The following is a 23180-nucleotide window of genomic DNA, read 5'->3' on the forward strand; positions in this document are numbered from 1 at the left end:
TAGGTGAAATCAATAATTTTGAAAAAACATTTTCCTTAACTTAATAAAAGCTGCGTTAGCAAGAATTTCTCGCATTTCAGAAATGGACTTTATAAAACTTAACTTGGGGGCGCGAACTAGGTATTATATTTGATGCCCACGGGACAATTAAAGATGCATCACTATTCATTACACATCATTTTATATAGATTACTGTACTGCACACTGTTAGTTGCTGGTCAGTAGTAATGCCCGGAGTTGTGTTTAAAGTTAAAAAAAAAAAAAACTAGACGCGGCCTACCGGCTGTGAAAGTGAAAGTACGGCCGGCCGTGTCTCGGGGAAAATACAGATTAACACCCAAAGACAAGAATAAGCAATTTAAAAAAGTGAACAATCAATATTTGCCAAGAGCTTTCCATTTCACTGCAAGAAGCGTGGCTGGAATTTGCGCTTTCGCTAAAGCGCTTTAGGCACGCTGAAGGGCGAGGGAGGCGAGGGAGGGAGGAGAAATACGAGACGGCCTGGCGGCCATGAGACGTGTGAAGCAGGGGGCGGGGGGGAGCGGATACCTTTGAAGTGAAGCTAAGCTTCACTTCAAAGGCTTGTTGGCACAGCGCACGCTGGGGGATGACTGTGGGAGGTAGGCTGGTGTCTGTGCACGCGCTTTTTATGGCAATGCACATGCGCATTGAGCGAGCTTTTCACGGGCACTGCATGGAATTGCCCGATCTCGGTAAGCTCTGTTTAAGCCCCTTTATATCTCGCTCCGCTCAATGCGCATGCGCATTGATAGGTCACGAGACCTAAAAACATATCCACAGTCTACAGAAGTCAAAATTCATGTGATACAGTTTACTACACTACCAAGACAATTATTCTTAAACGGAATATCAAGAGCAAAACAGACTGTCACACAGCAAAACAAGTTTGAATCTGGATATTAAAGGCAATGCAGTAAAACATGCATTTTGACAAAGATTAGCCAGAATCATTTGTAGTAAGCACAAGCCTCAGAAGATGTCCGAGCATCACAAAGCAGGGCTTGAACTCCATTACATACCGAATCTCCAAGGAAGGCAAATGTGGCAAGAAGTCATTTCCCACAAAGAAACACATGAAGACCCAATCATCGACACTCCTCTCAAAGTCAAACGGGAATGGTAAACTGGCCATGGTTAGTTCTTTCTCCAAATACTAAAACAAAAATTAAATAAATATATAGTCAGGTTTACATTATTTTTATGTAGCCTTGAAAGAAATAATTTAAAATGTGCCTACCTCTCGCAGGACATTCAGACGAATAAAAATAAACTCCACATCTGACCCAGGGAGGCTGTCCGCAAATTCATCATGCTGAGGAAAGGAAAAAAAAAATGAAGATAAGACAAATAAAATACTTACTTAGCATAAATCTCTTCATGCCGAATAAAACTAGTTTTCATCTACAGAACTATGCACACAGAAAAAAAAGGCTGATAGCCAATTTATTCAATGATTTAACATTCAAAAAAATTAAATCCATTTCTCACCTCTCCTTTTTTCTCTCTGGGTAAACCCTGGCAGTCTTTGATTTCATGACCAACCTGGGAACACAGAGCACAAGGCCTTGGCTGGTTTGGCTTGAATTCTTCTCGTATGATCGTAAAGTTTGGTTCATGAGTGGCTAGCCCCAGCATAATGAGATCAGCTGGAAAAAGAGACCAAACAATTAAAAATGAAGTAGCAAATAAAATGCACATTTCACAGGACAATAATGGAATAAAGTCTTTAATTCCAACTGGCAGTGGCTTGGACAACTAGTTTTGAGACCACAAGACAACCTAGGAATCCAAAAAGCAATATACTGAAAAAACAGTAACCTAAAAGTCCAGCCTGAGAAACAGATCTCAAATCGAGGCGGTGCTCCGACATCCGAACAAGTAGAGCATAATAACTAAATAGGCAGAGACAGCAGTTAGTGTTAAGTTGGAACCACAGGACTGTCTCTGGATTCCATGCACATTTTAGAGGCATTAAATACATTTTAATAATTAATTGAAGACAAAAAAAGAAGTTGTACAGATAATTAATGAGACTTTAAAATGTGCATCCATAATAGAGAAAAACATCCTCAGCATCTGAATAGGTCAGGGGAAAAACGGAATACAATAGAAGTCTTACCGTCGGCTCCACATAGACAATGGTGTGTGTTTGGATCATGGTTTGGCTGACCTAGATCAAATTAAGGGAAGCATTAGTGGAAAACTCAATATTCTATTTAAACATTAAGCAAGCAAGCTATTTTTATGTAGTCAATTTACCTCGTTGGCGTCTAATGTAATCCATGATTTTGTGCTCTCCTTCACCAGGAGCACTGGCATCAGACAAAATAACCTGCAAGTCAAAGACCAATAAGGTCAAAATCTTTGTTTGTTTCAAGTAACCAAAGTATGAAGTGCCTGCACATATTCACAAGAGGAGTGCTTTGTTTGCCAGTATATAAATTTGAAAAGATTATACAAACCTATAAACAGGACTCCTAGCAGTATTTTAATCATATTGCATGTCATTTTCAGAAATAGACAATTAAGTCTCATTTCTCAAACTACTTAGGTGAAATGATTTGAATAATGTATTAATCAGAGGAGCACTGATGAGTAATAATTCTATAAAAAGGGAGCAAGCTCTGGGGAAAACAAACACCTCAAACCTTATTACCCACTAGTGACCCTTCAACATCTTACTGATCAAGACCAACAAAATACCCATTCAGTTTCCTTTTACATCAAACTCGGATATCCGATAATCACATCAACCAAAATAAACATTTATCCATGGACACGTGCACAGTTATAAAATAGTTTGACAAGACTAACAGGACAGATAACTTTCACTCGCAAATAATTTGCCCGCTACCTTTTCCATGCAACTTTACTTGTAGAACAGACTAGGGCAGTTCTCCAAGAATTATTTCTACTCCTGCTGAATTTTTGAAGATGCGGTACGAAGAAAGCTGCTGACCAAATAATGTTCTTCAGGGTGCCCTGTAAATCAAAGGAACTCTGGCCAAATCAGCGTTCCAGCTGACAAGATGATACAACCAGGCTCTCGGATGAAGTCATCTGCTGTATAAACCACTAAACTTTACATTAAAGTGTATGATTTTGGTCCTGAGAGAAGTACGCACCCGGAGGAAGAAAATACTGTTGGTGTAAAAACCCAGAAATTTAGACAGTTGTGACTAGTCCCATTCCCCTACTTGCTGTGGCTTACACATACTGAATTACCTCACAAAGTCAGGCTGAAATGGTAGGATGATGGTTCCTAATAAAGCGATTAATAGCATTAAAAATAAAACCCCATCAAAGAAGGGATATTGAGACGGGCCCAAATAACTCCCTTTTTAAGATAAACACCATTAAATGAGGGCTTCCACATTTTTGTTCCAATTATATTCATGTTTCACATCCGGAAGCAATATCAGGATGCAGTTTTCAGTGAGTTTTAAGGACAGCATGGCCTACTGCAGCTTGCTGCTTGGCTTGCACATCAACACAATAGTGTTTAGTGAAGGTGTGTGTTGTAGACCATGTTGCTGCCTTGCATATGTCTTCTAGAGGAATGTTTCCTAAGAAAGCCATGGAGGCTCCTAGTTTGCGTGTGGAGTGCGCTCTAGGAGGAACTGTTAATGTACGTTCTGCTTTGTAATAGCATATTTGTATACATTTTACAATCCACCTTGCAATTCCAGCTTTAGCGATGGGGTTGCCTTTATGTGGAGGAGAGAAAGCTACAAACAGTTGCTTTGTTTTACGAAATGATTTGGTCCTATGTAATAGAGAAGAGCTCTTTTGACATCTAGTGTGTCTAGAGCTCTCTGCTACACAGTCTGTGTTTTGAAAAAAACACTGGTAAATCAACTGATTGGTTTAGATGAAGAGTAATTACTTTAGGAAGAAATTTAGGATTAGTTCTTAGAACCACTTTGTTATGGTGTAATTGTAAGAAAGATTCTTGTATAGTGAAAGCTTGAATTTCGCTAACTCTAAGAGGTAATAGCAACAAGAAAAGCGGTTTTCCATGTGAAAAATTGTAGTTCACGTTTGTGTAAAGGTTCAAAAGGGGGTCCCATGAGCCTTGTAAGAACAATGTTTAGGTTCCACTCTGGAGAGGGTGGTAACCTAGGAGGAACGATTCTTTTTAATCCTTCCATAAAAGCTTTTATTGCTGGTACTCTAAACAACGACATAGGTTGTCTGTTTTGCAGATATGCGGCAATGGCTGAAAGATGTAAACTTATAGATAAATAAGCTAGATTACATCTTTGTAAAATGTAGAAGGTAACAGATAATATTTTCGATGGAAGCATCTAGGGGATCAATTTGATTATTATTGCAGTATTGCAAATACGTTTTTCCGGCAGCCTGGAACAACCTATCAATCGAAATTCGTAAGGAACCCAACCTGCTGCCTTTACGCAGGATGCTAAAAACTGTGCTCTTCCGGGAAGCCTGGGGCGTGCTGTAATTCGATGACTGGCCCTATGAATTTTGGTGTGGACCTGAACAAGCGCTTAGAGAGCCCGGGGTGATAATGCGCTATATAATTCTAAATAAATAAAATAAATAAATGGCACATCTTTTCCATTTAGCAGCATAGCAAGCTCTAGTAGTAGGTCTTCTGGCTTCTTTAATGATATTCATACAATCTGGTGGCAAGTTAAGGTAATCAAACTAAGACTTCAGGAGCCAGATCGCCAGATTCAGTTGATTTGGATCTGGATGCCTGATGTCTCCATGGTTCTGCGTTAATATAGATGGTGTGAGAGTTTTTGGTGTGGAACTAGAGAGTTCTAGCAGTGTGGTGAACCACAGTTGGCGTGCCCATGTGGGAGCTACCAGAATCAGTTTGAGAGACTTTTCTGAGCTTGCATACCACTAGTGGTATTAGTGGGGTTGGCAGAAAAGCATACGCAAATCTGCCTGACAGGTTCATTCATATCGCATGCCCTTGGACAACGGGTGTGGAATCCTGGCTGCGAAGGTTGGGCATTTTGCGTTTTCATGTCTGTCAAACAGGTCTATGTCTGAATGACCCCACTTGTGAAAGAATGTTTGAAGAACAGATGCAGTTCCCATTCGTAAATCTGTTGGGTCTGTCGACCTAACAGATCGGCTATCCGATTGTGAACTCCTGGAAGGTGTTCTGCAAGCAGATATATCTTTTGTGGAATGGCCCATCTCCAAAGGTTTTGTGAGAGCTGGGACAGTTGCAGGGAATGTGTGCCTCCTTGTTTCTGTATGTAGTACATGGCTGTCATGTTGCCCGTCCGGATTAAGACAGCTTTGTTCTGTATGCGTACTTGGAAGGACTTTAGTGCCGAGAAAATCGCCAGCAACTCTAAGTGATTGATGTGAAGACCTTTTGTTGAGTAGTACATCTTCCATGAGTTGTGTGGTGGAGCAGATGTGCTCCCATCCTGTCAGGGATGCGTCTGTTGTCAGTACTATTTGTGGAACAGGCTCGAGGAACGGCTGACCCTCTGGACAAGTTTTTGGTGTTCCACCACTGCAGAGAGCGATGTGTGCGGCTGTCTACCAACAGGTCTGTCAATTGTCCTTGTGCCCAATTCCACTGATGTGCTAGACATTCCTGCAATGGACGAGTTTGGAGTCTTGCATTTGGTACAATAAAAATGCAAGATGCCATCATGCCCATTAGTTGCATGAACACACTGGCTGGGAGAGAGCGTTGGTTTTGAAACCTTGTGACTAAGGCTTGAATGCTCTGTATCCTGGCTGGACTGGGATAAGCTAGAGCTGTATTGGTGTTTATGGTAACCCCTAGGTATTGATGTACACGAGGGCTGTAGATGTGACTTGGTGTGGTTTATTGTAAACCCCAAGTTGTGCAGTGTCTGAATTGTGTGAGAGGTGTGTTGAACACACTGGTTGAATGGCTTGGCCTTTATGAGCCAATCATCTAAGTAAGGGAATACATGGATATTTTGTCTTCGGAGATGTGCGGCTACTACTGCTAAGCACTTTGTGAACACTCTTGGGGCTGTTACGCCGAATGGAAGGACTTTGAATTGATAGTGTTCTTGCAGCACAAACCTGCGATACTTCCTGTGAGAAGGATGTATGGGAATGTGAAAGTATGCGTCTGAGGTCTAGTGTAGTGAGGAAATCGCCTTGTTGCAATAATGGGAGCACTTGTTGTAAAGTGATCATGTGAAAATGATCTGAGTGTATATACATATTGAGAGGCCTCAAATCTAGAATTGGTCTTTGTGTCCCATCCTTTTTGGGTATTAGGAAGTAGAGTGAATAGACCCCTGTTCCTTGATGTTGCAATGGAATTAGCTCTATTGCATCTTTTTGTAGCAATAAGAGAACTTCTAGTTGGAGCAGCGTAGATGTTCTGTGGACATTGGACGCTGTCTGGGTGGCATATTTGGAGGGGTTGCTGTAAGCTCTAGGCAGTAACCATACTGGATAATCTGTCTTACCAACTTGTCTGTTGTGATGGAATTCCAGACAGGTATGAACTGTGTTAATCTCCCCCCTACAGGAGTGGTAAGCTATTGGGGGAGCTGAGGGAAGTCACTGTTTAGTGGTGGAAGAGGATAGATTGTTTTTACCTCGACCTCTTCCCTTGTTATTACCTCTGTAGCCTCCCCTAAAGTATCCTTTATTAGAGTATGCTTGTGTATTAGTTTTAAAGGAAGCTGAATTGTCTGCTCCAGCTTGTTTGGCGCCTCCTCTGTAAAAGGAGCAAAGAAAGGAGCCTCTTGCTTGGGTGGACTGCAAAGCTCCCATAGACTTGGCTGTGTCAGTGTCTTTTTTCATTTTTCAAGAGCTGTGTCTACTTCTGGACCCAACAACTGGTGTTGGTTGAATGGTTGATTTAAGATAGTAGTCTGTACCTCTTGCTTAAATCCTGAAATGCGTAGCCACACGCGACGTCTAAGGACACTGTTTATTGCCCTGGATGCAGTGTCTGTTACATCTAGTGCGCATTTAATGGAGGCATTAAATACAAGCTTACCCTCTTGTATGATGTCATCTGCTTCTGCCTTATATTGATCAGGTATATGTTGTAATAGCTTCTCTAGCTGGTCATAGTGAGCCCTATCATATCTTGCAAGGAGGGCCTGTGTGTTAGCAATGCGCCATGCATTACTAGCTTGGGCAGCTATTCTTTACCCTGAAGCATCTATGATTTTGGATTCTTTATCAGGAGGTGGTGCTTCGCCTGATGTTTGTGAATTTGCTCTTTTCCTAGCGTTTGAAACTACTAGGGAGTCTAAGGGTAGCTGTCCCTTGATGTAAGCAGGATCCCCAGGAGCTGCTCTGTACTTTTTTCTATCCTTGGGTTTATGATTCTAGCCCGTACAGGATCTTCAAACACTTCTGGGGCATGTTTAATCACTCCTTTAACCATTGGCAGTATTTGCAAAGATTTTTGGGAATGTTCAAAAGTGTCTAGTAAAAAGTCTTCTTCTGCCTCATCTGAATGCATGGTGACATTGTGATAGATGGCAGCCCTATTAATCAAGTGTCCAAACCCAATATTGTCTTCTGGAGGAGAAGGTTTAGATGGATACATTTGTGGGTCAGGAATATCTGGTAAATCATGTGGGTTTGGATACTCCCAATCTGGTGAACCTGTTCGGTAGGGGAAAGGGTCATCTGGGTCTTGCCCTCCCCCCCATGCTACACTGATAATCATCAGCATCCGGAGGAGGTGTATGTTGTGGAGAATGAAGAGGAGAATTTGGAGTTGAAATGTTTAAAGGGACAGCAGGAGAGGGAGATACAGGAGAAGAAGGGTGCATAGGATATGTGTCGGAGTCCTTCTTGACAGGCACTGGAGGTGTAGGTGCTGTATCAGACTCCCTAGTCCGGTGTGGTGGAAACATTTCCTGTTTTTGGGTATATCCTCTTTTGCAAAGGATCAGGTCTAAAAAGCTATTCAGAAATAGCTTTCGGCGCCGATTTTTCCGGCTCCGGGCCTGGTTTCTGCTTATCCTTAGCCTTAGGAGTTGTTGAATAATCCTTTGGCGTAGGTTTCGGCACCGAAAGTATCGTTTTCGGCGTCAAGGCCTGGTTTGAGGGCTTGAAGACATCGGTAGCAGGCTTTGTAGGTTTCAGCACCGAAAATTTTGGACGGGAAGCGGTTTCGGTCGGCTTGGAAGCGCCAGAAACAGGCTTCATTGGTTTTGGTGCTGTATTGTCTTTAGGAGTCTGCGGTTTCTGGGTCTTTTTTGGAAGTGGGACTTCATTAAGCGCCGAGGGAGCTGGTCGTATCGGCACGTGCGGTTTGCTCAGTATGGAGCCAATGGAATGCTTTAATATTTTCTTCGGAGCCGAGCTCGATGGTGGGGCTTTCGAAGCAATGTCTCGGTCTCGACTGAGCCCCGAAGGCAGAGTTTTGAACTTAGCCTTTGGTTTAGGTGTTGGGGCTGGGGTAGGGGCAGTCGTACTCGCACGTTGACCTGACGGTATGGAGTCATCGGAGTAGTCTGCCTCAGATACGATCTGGAGATCGGAATCTTCCTCGGGGACACATGGACCACTCTAAGACATCCACCGGTTCCAGAGCTGATCTCTGCATGTTGCGTCGACGGGCCCTCCGATCTCGAATTGTCTTCTTGGATCGAAAGGACACACAAGCTGTGCAGCTCGACTAGTTGTGTTCCGTGATAAGGAACATGCTACTTACCAGTATGAATCTGTTCTTGGCATGTAGGGCTGCTGACATTCATATCTTAGCATAGATCGCCGCCTAGTGTTGGGTCCGGATGTTTGCACTTGGTTGTCCTGGAAGAGTCTTCGAAGTATCACGAGATAGGGGACTCCTCCCCTGGACTACAGTGCGCATGGGCATTTTCTCCATCTTCAGATTGTTTTTCGCCATTGTGGCAAAGATGGAGTATACAAAAGTAAGAGATGACCATGTAAATGTATGTAGAAAGAATTACTGCAGCTGTGACCGGAGAGGAGAATGGGCGATACGAATGTCAGCAACTCTACATGCCAAGAACAGATGCATACTGGTCAGTATCATTTTCTGTTCGAGGCATGTGGGCTGCTCGACTCCTATCTTTGCATAGACTGTATAGCAGTATCTCCTCTAGCGGTGGTCACCTGTACCAGCTGCAGCAGTTTGAAAGAGTTTTGAGGACAGCCTGGCCTACAGCAGCTTGCTGCTTTGCTTGCACGTCTACACAGTAGTGTTTAGTGAAAGTGTATGGTAGACCATATAGCTGCTCTACATATGTCTTCTAGTGGAATATTTCCTAGGAAAGCCTTGGATGCCCCCATTTTGCGCATTGAGTGGGCTTTTGGGGTACTGTTAGAGTGCGCTTGGCCTTTGATAGCATATTTGAATGCACTTAACTATCCATCTGGCTATTCCTGTTTTTGAAATGGGGTTACCCTTGTGTTGTGGAGCAAAAGCAACAAAGAGTTTTATCTTTCTGGAAGCTTTAGTTCTGTCAACGCAATATAATAGAGCTCTTTTTACATCTAGTGTGTGTTGGGCTCTTTCAGCCACTGACTGCAGGTTTTGTAAGAAAAATGGAAAATCTATTGACTGATTGAGATGGAACGTTGATATAACTTTTGGCATGAACTTAGGGTTAGTACGGAGCACTACCTTATGATGTATTTGCATGAAAGATTCTTGAATTGTTAGTGCTTGTAGCTCGCTCACCTGAGGGAGGTAATGGCAACTAAAAATGCCACTTTCCATGTTAGGAATTGTAATTCGCACGAATGGAGTGGTTCGAAAGGTGGCCCCATAAGTCTGGTAAGTACTACGTTTAAGTTCCAGACTGGCGAAGGTGGATGTCTTGGAGAGAATTCTTTTAAGTCCCTCCTTAAAAGCTTTGATAGGTGGTATTCTGAACAGTGACAGGTGTTGTGTGTTTGAGATATGCTGCTATAGCAGCAAGGTGTAGCCTTCTGGAAGAGTATGCTAGATGCACAAGTTACTACTTGTGTAACGATATATCTGTAAGAGACATTAGTTAGTGATAGATTCCTTACCTTAGAATATCCCCAGCCGTCAGACTGGATCCGGAAATTTTTGCGCAGCAGTAACCTTGCGCGTCGGTAGACGTCGTCTGCGGCTCCGCGTCAGTTGTCGGCGTCGTGGGCGCCATGATGACGTCGTCTGAGTACTTAGACGCTGCCTCCACGTGCTGATGTCAGTTCTTAGACCCAGCTTTTCCGCGCCAAAAATGCAGAACCATGTCAAAAACCAACACTGGTGCCGTTGAAACTAGGTCCCTGAAAGGGGATGACCTTAACCCTAGATATCGGTTATCAGAACGGGGATGATGGGTGAGTCGGTAAGGAATCTATCACCAACTAAGGTCTTACAGATATATCGTTACACAAGTAGTAACTTGTGCATCTGAAAGAGACAAGTTAGTGATAGATTCTTTACCTTAAAATAGATACCCCAGCAATACCAACCCCGGTGGTGGGTCTGCGAACCAATAATCACACCAGAAAGTCCTGGAGGACGGAACGGCCAAAGAAGCCATCCCTCCGGACTTGGCTGTCCAGGCAGTAGTGTCTTGCGAACGTGTGCAGCGAGGCCCACGTAGCTGCCTGACAAATGTCCTGCAAGGGCACTCCTCGGCCTAGGGCAGTAGTAGTCGCCGTGGCCCGAGTGGAATGGGCACTCAGCCCAACAGGAGGTTCCTTTTTAGCCATAGAGTAGCACGCTTGGATGCACAGCACGATCCACTGAAGGATGGTCCGTTTGAGCACCGCCCGTCCTTTCTTAGCGCCCACGTAACCAACAAAGAGTTGGTCATCCACCCGGAACTGGCGTGTGCGATCCAAATAGAAAGAGCGCACGTTTTGGGTCCAGACGGTGGAGCCGCTCTTCCTCTTTAGAGGGAGGCGGAAAGAAGGTGGGCAAGTTGATGGACTGCCCGATGTGGAAGGCTGCGACTACCTTGGGCAGGAAAGAGGGTTTTGTTCGCAACACAACCTTGTACGGATGAACAGAAAGGAAAGGAGGCTTAGAGCAGAGGTCTTCAATCTATGGGGCGCGAACCCCAGGGGGGGCCGCAGAGTCCTCAGAAGGGGGTCACGCATTCACCAGCCTCACGTCTGCCTCGAATCTAAAACGTTTCCTCTTCGTTTTGGATTAGAAATACTTGCATCTCAGGAGGCTCTCCGATTGGAGGACTGGGTAAAATAAGCCAATCATAATGTGGCTATCATCAAAACCTTTCCTCCAATCAGAAACTGTAGCATGCAGAATAGGAACTGCCCGCAAACTTTGTCCACAAAGATTTGCAATGCAGCCTGTACTTCGACGGAGTTCTGCAATATTCCACGCAGTCCCTGCTGCCTTCCTTGACCATCCCTGCTTTCACCTCGCGCTTCGTAGCTCGTTGCTGCCTCTTCCATGTTACTTTCGCTGATTTCCAAGGCAACCCAAAGCTTTCCAGTTTAAATAGGTAACCTGCCTCTTCCCCCCCTGCAGACATACACTGAAACTATCTCGCGCACTCACACACGTACACAGATCCTTATTTATTTCCCTGATTGAGCCACGAGGGGATTTGGGCAAAGGCTCCGGTTAATTTTTATTTTCTGTGTTCTGTTCGTTTTCTTATTCTTTCCTGCGTGTGTGTCTATTTATTTATGCTGCCTGAACTCCGTGGTCTGTCATTTATTGCTCCAGAGAAACACCATGGAAGAGAGAATGTTTGTCTTTGAACACGGCTCGTCCGTGTGGTGCTTGATTCTGCTGACAATGGACATTCACTGTGAAATGCTTGAAAAGATGTTAACTAAGCAAAATTATGCTATACATAATTATTTGTTTACTTTTCAACTAAGCTTATAGAGATTAACTTGTTTGTAAGTTAAGTGCAGTGAATGGACTACTGAAGATGACAAAGTTGTCTGAAACATCATTGCTTTTACGTTTGCTTAAATATCACTGCAGAAAGATTCAGGCAGCATGGTTAAATGAAAGTGTCAATGCTAGTGTTATTTGTCTGAACGGAGAATGTATTTTTTCAATAATTGACAAAGCCAAATATTTTTACAGCATCAAAATATTACATGGTAAAGCCTATACAATTCCAATATTATTAAACACATTTGGTTGTACAGTTTGCTCAAATAAGCAGCAACACAATGTAGCTGTGTGGGTTTTGATGGTACTATTATGTTGCCCACTAAATTCTTATTTTGGAGTAGATTAGGATAAACCACATTTACTTACTGAAATTATAACTTTTTAAATTGATTTGTGCAGATCAAACATCTAGGTCTCACATGTGGCCTTGAAGCTGAAATGTACTTCAATACAAACTCATGGGTTGGGGCAAAGGCTCCAGTTCATTTTTATGGCTTTCAAATATTTTCAGTGTGCTTTCCGTTTTCATTCTTGTAGCAGCAGTTTAATATGAGACTGGTTGCCACCATTTCCAAAGAAAAGTGCTGGCCATTTGTTCATGTGTAGAACTCTGCAAAGGCTTGGGTATGGTATTTCAAATTGAGCTATTTTAACATTGTTTGCATTTAATCTTAACATGGTGAATTAATGCATGGAATTGTGAACCATTTGATATCAGCTTTACCAGACAGGGATGAGCAGTCATGCTGGAAAGAATAAAGGGTGGAAACAGTGTACACCTTCCATTCTGTGTGGCTGTAAGACAGTTTCCAGCAAGATATCATTAACACACTGCAGCAGTGAATGCTTTGTGAGTCTTCAGCTCATTTAGAACACATGCTACCATTAATCAACCAGGTACCGGGGAGAAGGAGGAGACAATGGTGTGTGGTAAACATCTGTCTGTCTCATGTCAAGGCCAGGCTCTCACAGAATCACTGTGTGTGCTGATTTGGATGCTATCCAGCTCCTTGCTGACAGCCTGTGTGATCTTAAATAATCTAGTTTACCTTTCGCCGTTAGATATCCTGTGGTTGGTAGCTGCCTCTGAGTACAAGGAACGTCACCCACAAAAATGAAACCGGTGTCTTTTGGCTTCCATCTCAAGACAAGTGTATTTTGCTACCTTTCACAGCCTCTCTTCTGACCCTCACCCTGCGAAGGCATTCCCAAGACAAAGGCTCAGTTGAGCCAGTCTGACCATGCAACATGTTTCCCTGCACCAAGTGAATGGACACATGTTCACAATGGATGTCATTCTTCTTCCAGACACTAAGCCCCCCACTGTACTGAACGTATAGCCTGAAAAGAAAGGCACTTCTAGGGGCACTGACGTGAAAGAGGTCATAGATCACCTGCTAGGGACAAGAGACGCACCGTGAGCATAGGTAGTCTGCTCCAAAATGGCCTTGGAGAGTAGCCCAAGCACACAAATCACAAGAGTATACCCCATGGCCGTACTTTTACCACGTAAACATAATTATAGGCTAGGTGACTGGATACCCGGCAGCCAGCCTCTTAGCATTTTCACGTGGCATTCAGAATTTATTGTTCACTCGGCCAAGATGGTTACCAAAAACCGAAACAAATAACCCAGAAGACCACGAACCACAGTCACCCACAACCCTTTTGGTTTTGCTAAGCACTGTTTAATTCTATTTCCCCACCGTAAAATGATTTGCCGTGGGAATTTGGGGCGCTTTGGTTGACGATGATGGTGAGTACAAAGTTCTTGATATTTTGGTCGGAAGGGGGTCCTTATTCCAAAAGTTTTTTGACAGGGGGGTCTCGGGATCAAAAGGTTTGAAGACCTCTGGCTTAGAGAATAGAGCCTGGAGCTCACTCACCCTCCTGGCAGAGGTGATAGCAACAAGGAAAGCAGTCTTCAAAGTAAGAAGGCGGATAGGACAGTTGTGAAGTGGCTCGAAGGGAGCGCATATCAGAAAAGTAAGAACCAGGTTCAAGTCCCACTGAGGCATCACAAAGGGAACAGGTGGAAACGGGTGTGTGTGATGCCCTTCAGAAAACGATTTACAATAGGGGACTTGAACAAAGACGGTTGATCAGGTAGCCTTAGAAAGGCTGAAAGGGCAGAAAGGTAGCCCTTAATAGTGCCCAGAGCAGAGCCCTGCTGGGCAAGGGAAAGAAGGAAGAGGAGAAAGAAGGAAGAGAAGAACCTCAGAAAGAGGGGCAGAGAGAGGATCCACAGCCTTTGCTGTGCACCATGCCACAAAGCTGGTCCACCTGCAGGCGTATACCGACTTAGTGGAAGGCCGCCTGGCCACCAGAATGATATTACAGACTTCAGGAGGCAAGTCAAATGGCCTCAACTGTCGTAGCTCAATCTCCAAGCATGGAGGTGGAGACTGGACAGGTTCGGGTGGAGGACCGATCCCTGCTGCTGCGACAGAAGGTCCTCCTGAAGAGGCAGACTAACCGGGGGATCAACTGACATACTGAGTAGCTCGAGATACCAGTACCTTTGTGCCCAGTCCGGAGCCACAAGGATGACTTGGGCCTGGTCGCATTTGATCTTCAACACTCTGGGCAGAAGTGGTATAGGCGGGAAAGGCGTCCAACAGACCGCAACTCCACTCGCGACGAAAAGTCTCTGAGCGAGTGCCGCCTTGGAAATTCCAACACGCAGAACTGATGACATTGCGCGTTCTCTTCTGTGGCGAGTAGATCTAACCAAGGCTCTCCCCACTGCTGAAAGAGGCCTTGCCCCATGTCAGAGTTCAGACGCCATTCGTGATCCATCATGCACCTTCGGCTGAACTCGTCCGCACTGGCGTTCAGAGAATGCCAGTGCTTGAACCACCAGGGACAGTCCTGATGATCCAGCCACTGCCAGAGACCCAGAGCCTCCTGGCATAGGGTCCACGACCCCGCCCTGTTTGTTGCAGTACCACATGGCGGTGGTGTTGTCCGTGAACACCTGCAATACACTCCCTCAGACAGAGGGGAGGAATGCCTTCAGTGCAAGACTAATCTTCTGCAGCTCCAAAAGGTTGATATGGAGCCGGGACTCTGCCGGAGTGCTGGGCCCACTGAAACTTCAGGTCCCACTGCAGAGCCCGCATTCCCCAACAGGCGTGATGCACCATAAGGATGCAGGAAGCCATCAGCCCCAGAAGCCGCAGCGTCAACCTGACAGACTCAGGATAAAGGCTGAAAGACCGGAATCAGAGCCTGAATATCCCAAACCCGCTGCTCGGCGGGGGGGGATAAACCCAAAACTGCGCCGAGTCGAGAACTGCTCTGATGAAGAGGAGCTTTTGAGAGGGACACAGGTGTGACTTCGGCACGTTGATGGAGAACCCCCAGCAGGTGCAGGAGATTAACCATCGTCTGGAGGTGGCTGACCTGGCCGCCAAGACCTGGAACTCCCTCCCGACCGATCTGCGCCTGACCCAAGACCACCTCTCCTTCAGGAAGAAGCTGAAGACCTGGCTGTTCGAGCAGTAACGGCACCCCCCTCCCCCCAGCGCCTTGAGACCCTACGGGTAGGTAGTGCGCTCTATAAATGTCTTTGATTGATTGATTGATTGATTGACGACTGTGTGGGGCGAGCCCGCCTTCAACAACCAGTCGTCGAGGTAGGGGAAGACTGAAACCCCTAACCTGCGCAGATGAACTGCAAACACCGCCATCACTTTCGTGAACACCCGTGGGGCGCTGGTAAGGCCGAAGGGGAGCACGGTAAACTGAAAGATCTCGTGGCCTACTGTGAACCGCAGGTAGCGCCGGTGGGCCGGCAGGACGGGGATGTGGACTTAAGAGTCCTGCAAGTCCAACGCTACCATCCAGTCTCCTGAGTCCAGGGCAGCTAAGACCTGAGCCAGTGTTAGCATTTTGAACTTCTCCTTCCGGAGGAAGCCGTTGACGTTCCGTAGGTCCAAGATAGGGCGTAGGCCCCCTTTGCCCTTCTTGGGTACCAGAAAGTAGTGGGAGTAGCAACCACACTCTACTTCTGGCCCAAGAACGTGCTTGATGGCCCCCTTGGCCAAGAGGGCCGTAATTTCCTCCTGCAGAAGCCGCAGATGATCCCCGATTGCGGCGGTATTGCAGTGGCATGGCTTGAGGGGTCGTCTCGAAGGGGAGGGAGTAGCCCCTTCGAACGATTAGCAGCACCCACCTGTCCGATGTGACAGTGCGCCAGTGGGAGTGGTGATGGCGAACCCTGCCCCCCACTGGCATCACATGGGCCTGGAAGCACGGACTAGGAGGGGTTTGAGGCGGGTGCTGCAGGGGAAGGTGTGGACTGGCCTCACCGTTGTCGCCGACCACCTCCACGGCTATTTCCACGACCGCCACCGTGCTGGATTTTAGTCTGCGGTGCGAGGCTGGCAGCACGTGTGGGGGCGCCCCTTCCTTGGCCACGAAAGGAGCGAAAGGCACCCGTTTCCTGGCGCTGGCCGAGAGGCCCAAGGACTTGGCCGTAGCCCTGGAGTCCTTAAAGCGCTCAAGCGCGTGGTCTGCCATATCGCCGAAAAGGCGACAGCCATCAAACGGCATGTTCATGAGTGTATTCTGGACATCGGCCGAAAAGTTGGCGGACCTCAACCAGGCGTGGCGACACATCGCCAGCATCGTTGCCATCGCTCTGCCCAGTGAGTCGGTTGTATCCAGCCCACACCGGATAGAGTAGTTTGCTGCATCCCGGCTCTCCACAAGGGCTTGGCCGAGTTTGGCCCGTACCTCCAACGGACACTCTGGCAGCAATTCCGTGACCGTATCCCACAGAGAGTGGGTGTAGCGGCCCAAGAGGCATGCAGTGTTGGAAGACCGCAGTCCCAGACTCAGGGAGGAGAATACCTTTTTGCCGTACTTCTCATACCTCTTTGATTCCCTGGCGGAGCAGACTGGAATGTGGTCTGGGAATTTGAAGCCTGGATGACCAGGCTCTCGGGGGTGGGGTGGGTGGACAGGAAACATGGGTCGCCTGGGGCCGGGCGGTGGCGTCTGGCCACGTATCTATCTACGGGCAAACCCATAGCGGGCCTGGACCAAGTGAACAAAAGAACGTCAGTCAAGCCCTCATTTAACGGACATAGAGGCTCAGCCGAGCGCGACTGCGGTTTAAGGACCTCAGTGAGGAGGTTAGTACTCACGGCCGCGACGGGGAGCTCAAGCCTAGGCTGCCTGCGTCAACACCACACTGTAGGTTGCCCCCTCCTCCGAGGCCATGGTAGGAGGCGAGACAAAGCCAGTATCTGGCGAGGTGTCCAGACCACTGGCATCCCCAAGTCCACCTGTCCAGTCCTCTTGGGACGGACAGTCCAGCGTCAGAGGGTCCTCAGACCCCTCCCAATACTCCTCATCACCCATTTCCTGATAATCAGGGTTGTCAAATGATGGAGCCGGTTAATAGAAGGTAAACTCCTCAAGAGGCGTCGAAAGCGGCACCCAGCGGCGCTGTTCTGACACCGGAACCGGAGCGAGGGAGGCATCCGGGACGGCGCCGCCAGAGGACGGCGCCAGAGGTGACACTGAGGGATCGGCGCCAGGGAGGTCGTCAGGTCAACCGGCGACAACCCAGATCACAAAGCGGATCCAGTAGGGCCCCGCGGTGCCGGGCCCTAAGGCGCCGGCGCATCTGGGCTGAAGCACCCGGCGGCGTTGGGGCCAAAGCACCCAACCCGCTAAGGCCCCCAGATGGGTCCGCTGGGCCCAAAGGCACAGCGAAACCAGTCTGAGAAGCAAGGGACCTCATGGCCATGAGGAAGCGTTCGATCTCCCCCGGTGTCGCGTTCTGCCCAGGGACCGGAGGGTGTGGGGCAGGCCGTGACGCCCGCGACTCCGACGGAGCCACGTGGGCGGTGTCACCCGGAACCCCGACTGCATCACGCGTCGGAGGGAGTCGGAAGAACTGACATCAGTACGCGGAGGCGGCGTCTAAGTACTCAGACGACATCATCACGGCGCCCACGATGCCGATGACTGAGACGGAGCCGCAGACGACGCGCAAGGGTACTGGTACGCAAACATTTTCGGATCCAGTCTAACGCCTGGGGATATTCTAAGGTAAGGACTCTATCAATAACGTGTCTTTCAAATTACATCACTGCGGAAGTAACAAGTAACATGTTTTGGATGGAGGCATCTAATGGATTGATTTGGTTATTATTACAGTAAATTACAAATCTTTTCCATTTAGCTGCTTAGCATGCTCTAGTAGTTGGGCATCTTGCTTCCTTGAAATTGAAAATGTTCATACAGTCTGGAGGCAAGTTAAGATATCCAAACTCCAAGACTTCAGGAGCCAGATCGCTAGGTTCATCTGTTTGGGATCTGGGTCTCCATGGTTCTGCGTTAACAGCTGTGGCGATAGGTGCAGTCTTTGGTGTGGAACTACTGAGAGTTCTAGGAGTGTGGTGTACCATGGCTGTCTTGCCCATGTGGGAGCAACCAGGATCATTGTGAGGGACTGTTGCTTTAGTTTGCGTGCCACTAATTGAATCAGTGGGGTTGGCGGAAAAGGGTTCGTAAATCTGCCTGATCAGTTCATCCATATCGCATTGCCCTGTGACAACGGGTGTGGGAACCTGGTGGCAAAGGACTGGCATTTTGAGTTTTTTGTTACAAACTGAACTCTGGATGCCCCCACTTTTTAGGTCGAGGACCTAAAGGCTGCGCTTGCGCAGTCTGGGGTCGGAGAATCAATGTCCCTTAGTAGCGCTTTGGAACCCGCCTCCCTGCCCTGTCTGCTCCATTGGCTGGCTTCCTAAACGGAGGCCAGCCATTGGAGGAGAGATGCGTCACTCCGATTTAGCCCCGTCTTTTTCAGATTTGGGGGCGTAAGTTTTGCTGTTCTTTAGACAGTGACGTTGTCCGTCACTCAAAACAGCAAAACCACGCCCCCGAATCCGAAAAATTTGGAAGCTTGTGGCCGCCTTTTTTTTGTGTTGTTCTCTTCGGTTGGCAATACAAGGCCTGAAATCTGTTTTTATTGAAAAGTTCATGTTTTGCCATGTTCTGCACCCGTGCGTCTAAGGATAGGTTTGCACGTGGGCGGATGCTGGGGCAGTGCAGCACTCGAAGGGTGGGCCTTTTTTTTTCTTTCAGTGGGTTTGCGGCTGCCATGGATGCCCGGAACAGCCTCGTTTCTTTATCCCTCTACTCATTTTCGCGGCGGAGGCTGCAGTTTCCTTCCTCCTCCTGTTGCCCTGCAGTATGGGAGACCAGAAGAGCCCTACCAGGTGAGATGGCTGCGCACAATGCAGCCCGGGCAGAGGGGCGGACATGGCGGAGACGGGGGCAGCTGCAGAGCAGTATCCCGGCCCGGTGAACGCCATTGCTTCCCTCCCTCCCAGGAGCACGGGTGTCTGATGTTTCTCGAGCAGGCCGAAGCGGCAACAGAACCCGTCCTCGGACAAGAGCTACTGGGACTGCAGTGTCTGCATCTTCCGCAACGGCGCCGAGGCCTTGATGTGCGATGTCAGGAAGGGCACGTCCACACGGTGAGTGAGGGCCGGGGAGGGTAGCTCTGATGCCCCGCTGCTGCTGCGCGCACACACCAACATAGCACCAGGCTGGCTATCTGTCCCTCTGCCAAGGGCAGGCTGAAGCCCTCAGTAAGCGTCTTCACTCAACCGCGAAGTAGGGAGCAAGAAGAGTTATGTGGCGAGGGCATTCGGGGAAAAGGAGACCTGAATTCAAAATCGGGGGTCTTTGGTCCATGACATCGAGGAATCAGGGCAGGGAGAGCATTGGAAGTCACAGTATTCTGAGATCCACAGTGTCATTATTCCTGCGCCAGTATCTGGGCTGATCATTTCATATTGGTCATTAGCGGGATCAGCCCACCTTCATGCATTCTTCACCATAACATTTACATTCCTCATGCAAACCTGAGCAGTTGTCAGTTAGCTTCAACTGTCGAGCAGAATTCTTCAGAAAATGCTTCCCCCAAGCCTAATGCTTTAAGCTGCTGCAAAGAACCCCCAAGCAGCAGATTCTGTACGGAAGAAACTACCTCAAGATGTGAGGCCAAGGCTGAAGGCACGCAGGGCTGTGGGCACGCACAGCTGGGGGGCACAATGGCGGGGGGGGCAGGGCTGAGGGCACGCAGAGCGAAGGGCACACAGGACAGGGTCCACAGGAAGGCCGGTGCAGCCCGTACTGTATATTGAGCCCTCACTGCGGATTTGCCAGGATAGTTTCCGTGTCCCCTCCACGGGACGATCAATGGTCACGGACCAGTACCTCTCAAGGCATCGCTTCCATGGCCGTCCCCGCTACAGCACAGCAACCGCCCAGCTCCGCGGGACCGGGTATGAGGAGCAGGAGGCCATTGTGCCTATAAGCTGCATGAACACTCAAGCTGGCAAGGAGTGTTGTGGGTGAAATCTTTGAATTAGAGACTGCATGTTCGCTATCCTGGCTGGATTTGGATATGCTTTTGCAACTGAGGTATCAAATAGGTGTACCTGTTGGTGTAGTTTTGCAGCTTGAAGATCTTTCTGGATTCACGATGCTGTGCATATTCCGCAATCTGGTGGTTGGGTCCGGAATCGTAGTCTTTTTTTTCTCATTTTTTTTGTAGCCCAGGTGGGCGTCGACGTCCCACCATTTGGTGTACTTTGTGACGTCGGCATGCTTCCGGCGGAAGCTCCCACCCTTGGGCGCCATCTTCGGAATTTGTTTTTTTCCCCTCTTTTGTGTCCTTGTAGTGAATCCATGGCTAGGTTTGTTAATACTTTCTCCAACGCAATTCTTTTCACGTATCTTGTAAGCTTCAACTTGCTTTCTATTCCATGCGTTTCCACCATCTCCAGCCCCATCTTTCTGGTGGAGGCGGGTAGGTTCGCTAGTGAATCCAGAAAGCTCTTCAAGCTGCAAAACTACACCGTCAGGTAAGAAACTATTCATTTTGCAGCGTGAATCTTTCTGGATTCACTATGCTGTGCACAGATTTTGTAGCGGTTTTGTTACTTTTGTGGCGGCTGGGTGGAAGATGAGCGTTGGTTGTTGAATATATGTTAAAGCACTCTTTGTCCTACTTGTGCTTCCTTGTTCATCTGTACATCCACGCAATAGTGCTTAGTGCACGTGTGCACTGAAGCCCATGTTGCCACCAGGCATATGTCCTGAATTGGTGTGTTGGCCAGAAAGGCAATTGTTGCTCCTTTCTTTCTGGTCGAGTGGGCCTGTGCCCCTCCTGTTAGCTCCTGCCCTGCTTGCTTGTGGCAGAATTGTATAGTTTGTGCGATCCATCGAGCTATGGTGTTCTTAGTCACTGGTCTACCCAGGTAACTGATTGCGAAGGATACGAAGAACTGTTTAGTCTTCCTGTGTTCCTTCGTCCTTTCAATGTAGTGCATCACTGCCCTTCTTGCGTCGAGTGTGGAGCGCCCTCTCGGCGCTTGTCGTGAGGTTCTGGAAGAAGCTAGGAATTTGAACACTTTGATTCATGTGGAACCTTGACACCACCTTTGGCGGGTCTGTTCTCATCACAACCCTGTCACTGTGTATCAGGATGTAGGGTTCCTGCAGCGTTAGTGCCTGTAGTTCGCTCACCCTGCGTAGCGAGGTGATTGCTACCAGAAAGGCCACTTTCATTGTCAGCATTTGCAGTGATGCCTTGTGGATGGGTTCGAAAGGTGCTTTCATGAGCGCTGTCAGTACCACATTCAGGTTCCAAGCCGGCGGCGGCATCCTTTTTGGTGGCGCTATTCTCTTAGCCCCTTCCAGGAATCTTTTTACTACTTGAGATGAAAAGAAGCTTCTCCCCGTTTCTCCTCTTGTGTATGGCACAATCGCTGACAGGTGTACCCTCAACGAGGAGGAGCGTAGCTTTTATTCGGTGCGTGAGGTATCTTAGCACCGTTGATTCCCTGGTCAGCTTTCTATGTAGTTTTTTCTTGCAGCACCATTGAGTGAATCTTTTCCATTTTTCCCCATAGCACTTGCATGTGCTGGGCCTCCTTGCCTCTCGCAGTACCCGCAGGGTGCTCTGGTAGTTTTAGATGTGCGAACTCCAAGTCCTCAGGAGCCAAGCTGAGAGGCTGAGGCTCTCCGGCTCTGGGTGTAGAACTTCTCCGTTTTCTATGGAGAGTAGGTCTCTTCCTTTTGAGAACTTGTGGGGTGGACCCTGCGCCATCTCCATTATCTTAGTACCAGGTCTGCCTGGCCCATTGTGGTGCCACCAGGATGAGCGTCATGTTGCTATTCATGCATTTGTTGAGAACCCTGGGGATCCGTGGTATCAGGGGAAAAGCGTAGGCAAATGTTTTTGACCAGCTTATCCATAGGGCATTCCCCTGGGATAGTGCCTCTGGTTGTCTGGATGCAAAGTACTGGCATTTTGCATTCTGGTGGTTGCAAACAGGTCTATTGTCGGAGTGCCCCACCTCATGAATAGTCTCCGTTTCCTGTATGTTTAGTTCCCACTCGTGGGATGCTGAAGTCTGCCTGCTGAGCCAATCCGCTTCTACATTGTCCTTCCCTGGCAGGTGTACGGCTAGCAGGTCTATTTTGAGTGGTATTGCCCATCTCCAGATTTCCTGTGTCAAGCTTGACAGAGGGAATTATTGCGTTCCCCCCCCCCCCCCCCCCGCCCCCCTGCTTGTTGATGTAAAGCAGGGGTCTCCAAACTGGTCCTGGAGGGCCGGATCCATGCCAGATTTTTAAAATTACTACATGTATATCAATGGGGATATCCAAAAAATGTGGCATGGATCCGGCCCTCCAGGACCGGTTTCGAGACCCCTGATGTAAAACATGGTTGTGGTGTTGTCAGCACCTTCTGGTTGTACAGTTGTATCTGAAAGGCCTTGAGGGCAAACAACACTTATCAGCTCCAGGTAATTGATGTGTCTGAACGCATCCGCTGGGCTCCACAGACACCTCACTCTGAGCCTGTTCATGTGTGCGCCCCATCCCTTCTGGGAAGAGTCTGTGGTGATTGTCACTGTTGGGTCCGGTGGCGTTAGAGGCTTCCCTATTGTTATCCTCTCTTTGGTCCACCACTTCATTTCTTCCTGCACCTTGTGCGTTACAACCACTAGATCCTCCCAACTTCCTGTAGCTGGACCATTGCTGTTGCAGCCACTCTTGGAGTAGTCTCATCTGTAGGCGTACATTGGGGACCAGGTGTATGCATGACGCCATCATTCCCAAGATCTTGCTCACTGTCCGAGCTCGCCCCTTCTGGTAGGGACGTTTCTCCCTCAGTAGGCTGAGTGTCCTCTTTTCTCTTTTCTCTGGGTAACACCCTGCATTGGACGGTGTCGATTTGAGCTCCCAGGAAGATCTTCACTGTTTCTCCCTCAGTAGGCTG

The 23180-nt window shown here is 47.9% G+C and overlaps 1 protein-coding gene across 1 annotated transcript in view; it reads right to left on the reverse strand.

Annotated features, from left to right (window-relative positions):
• Positions 1-23180, reverse strand: part of XRN2 (5'-3' exoribonuclease 2) — a 380297-nt gene that overhangs the window by 294241 nt on the left and 62876 nt on the right. The window contains exons 7-11 of the mRNA XM_086927507.1: positions 2281-2353; positions 2141-2191; positions 1510-1667; positions 1259-1333; positions 1041-1174 (exon numbers count right to left, since the gene is read on the reverse strand). Coding sequence (XP_086783633.1) covers positions 1041-1174; positions 1259-1333; positions 1510-1667; positions 2141-2191; positions 2281-2353 — 491 coding nt within the window. The remainder of the gene's footprint in view (positions 1-1040; positions 1175-1258; positions 1334-1509; positions 1668-2140; positions 2192-2280; positions 2354-23180) is intronic.

The sequence above is a fragment of the Lissotriton vulgaris genome, chromosome 6, assembly GCF_964263255.1.
Source record: "Lissotriton vulgaris chromosome 6, aLisVul1.2, whole genome shotgun sequence".
NCBI classification, from domain to species: Eukaryota; Metazoa; Chordata; class Amphibia; order Caudata; family Salamandridae; genus Lissotriton; species Lissotriton vulgaris.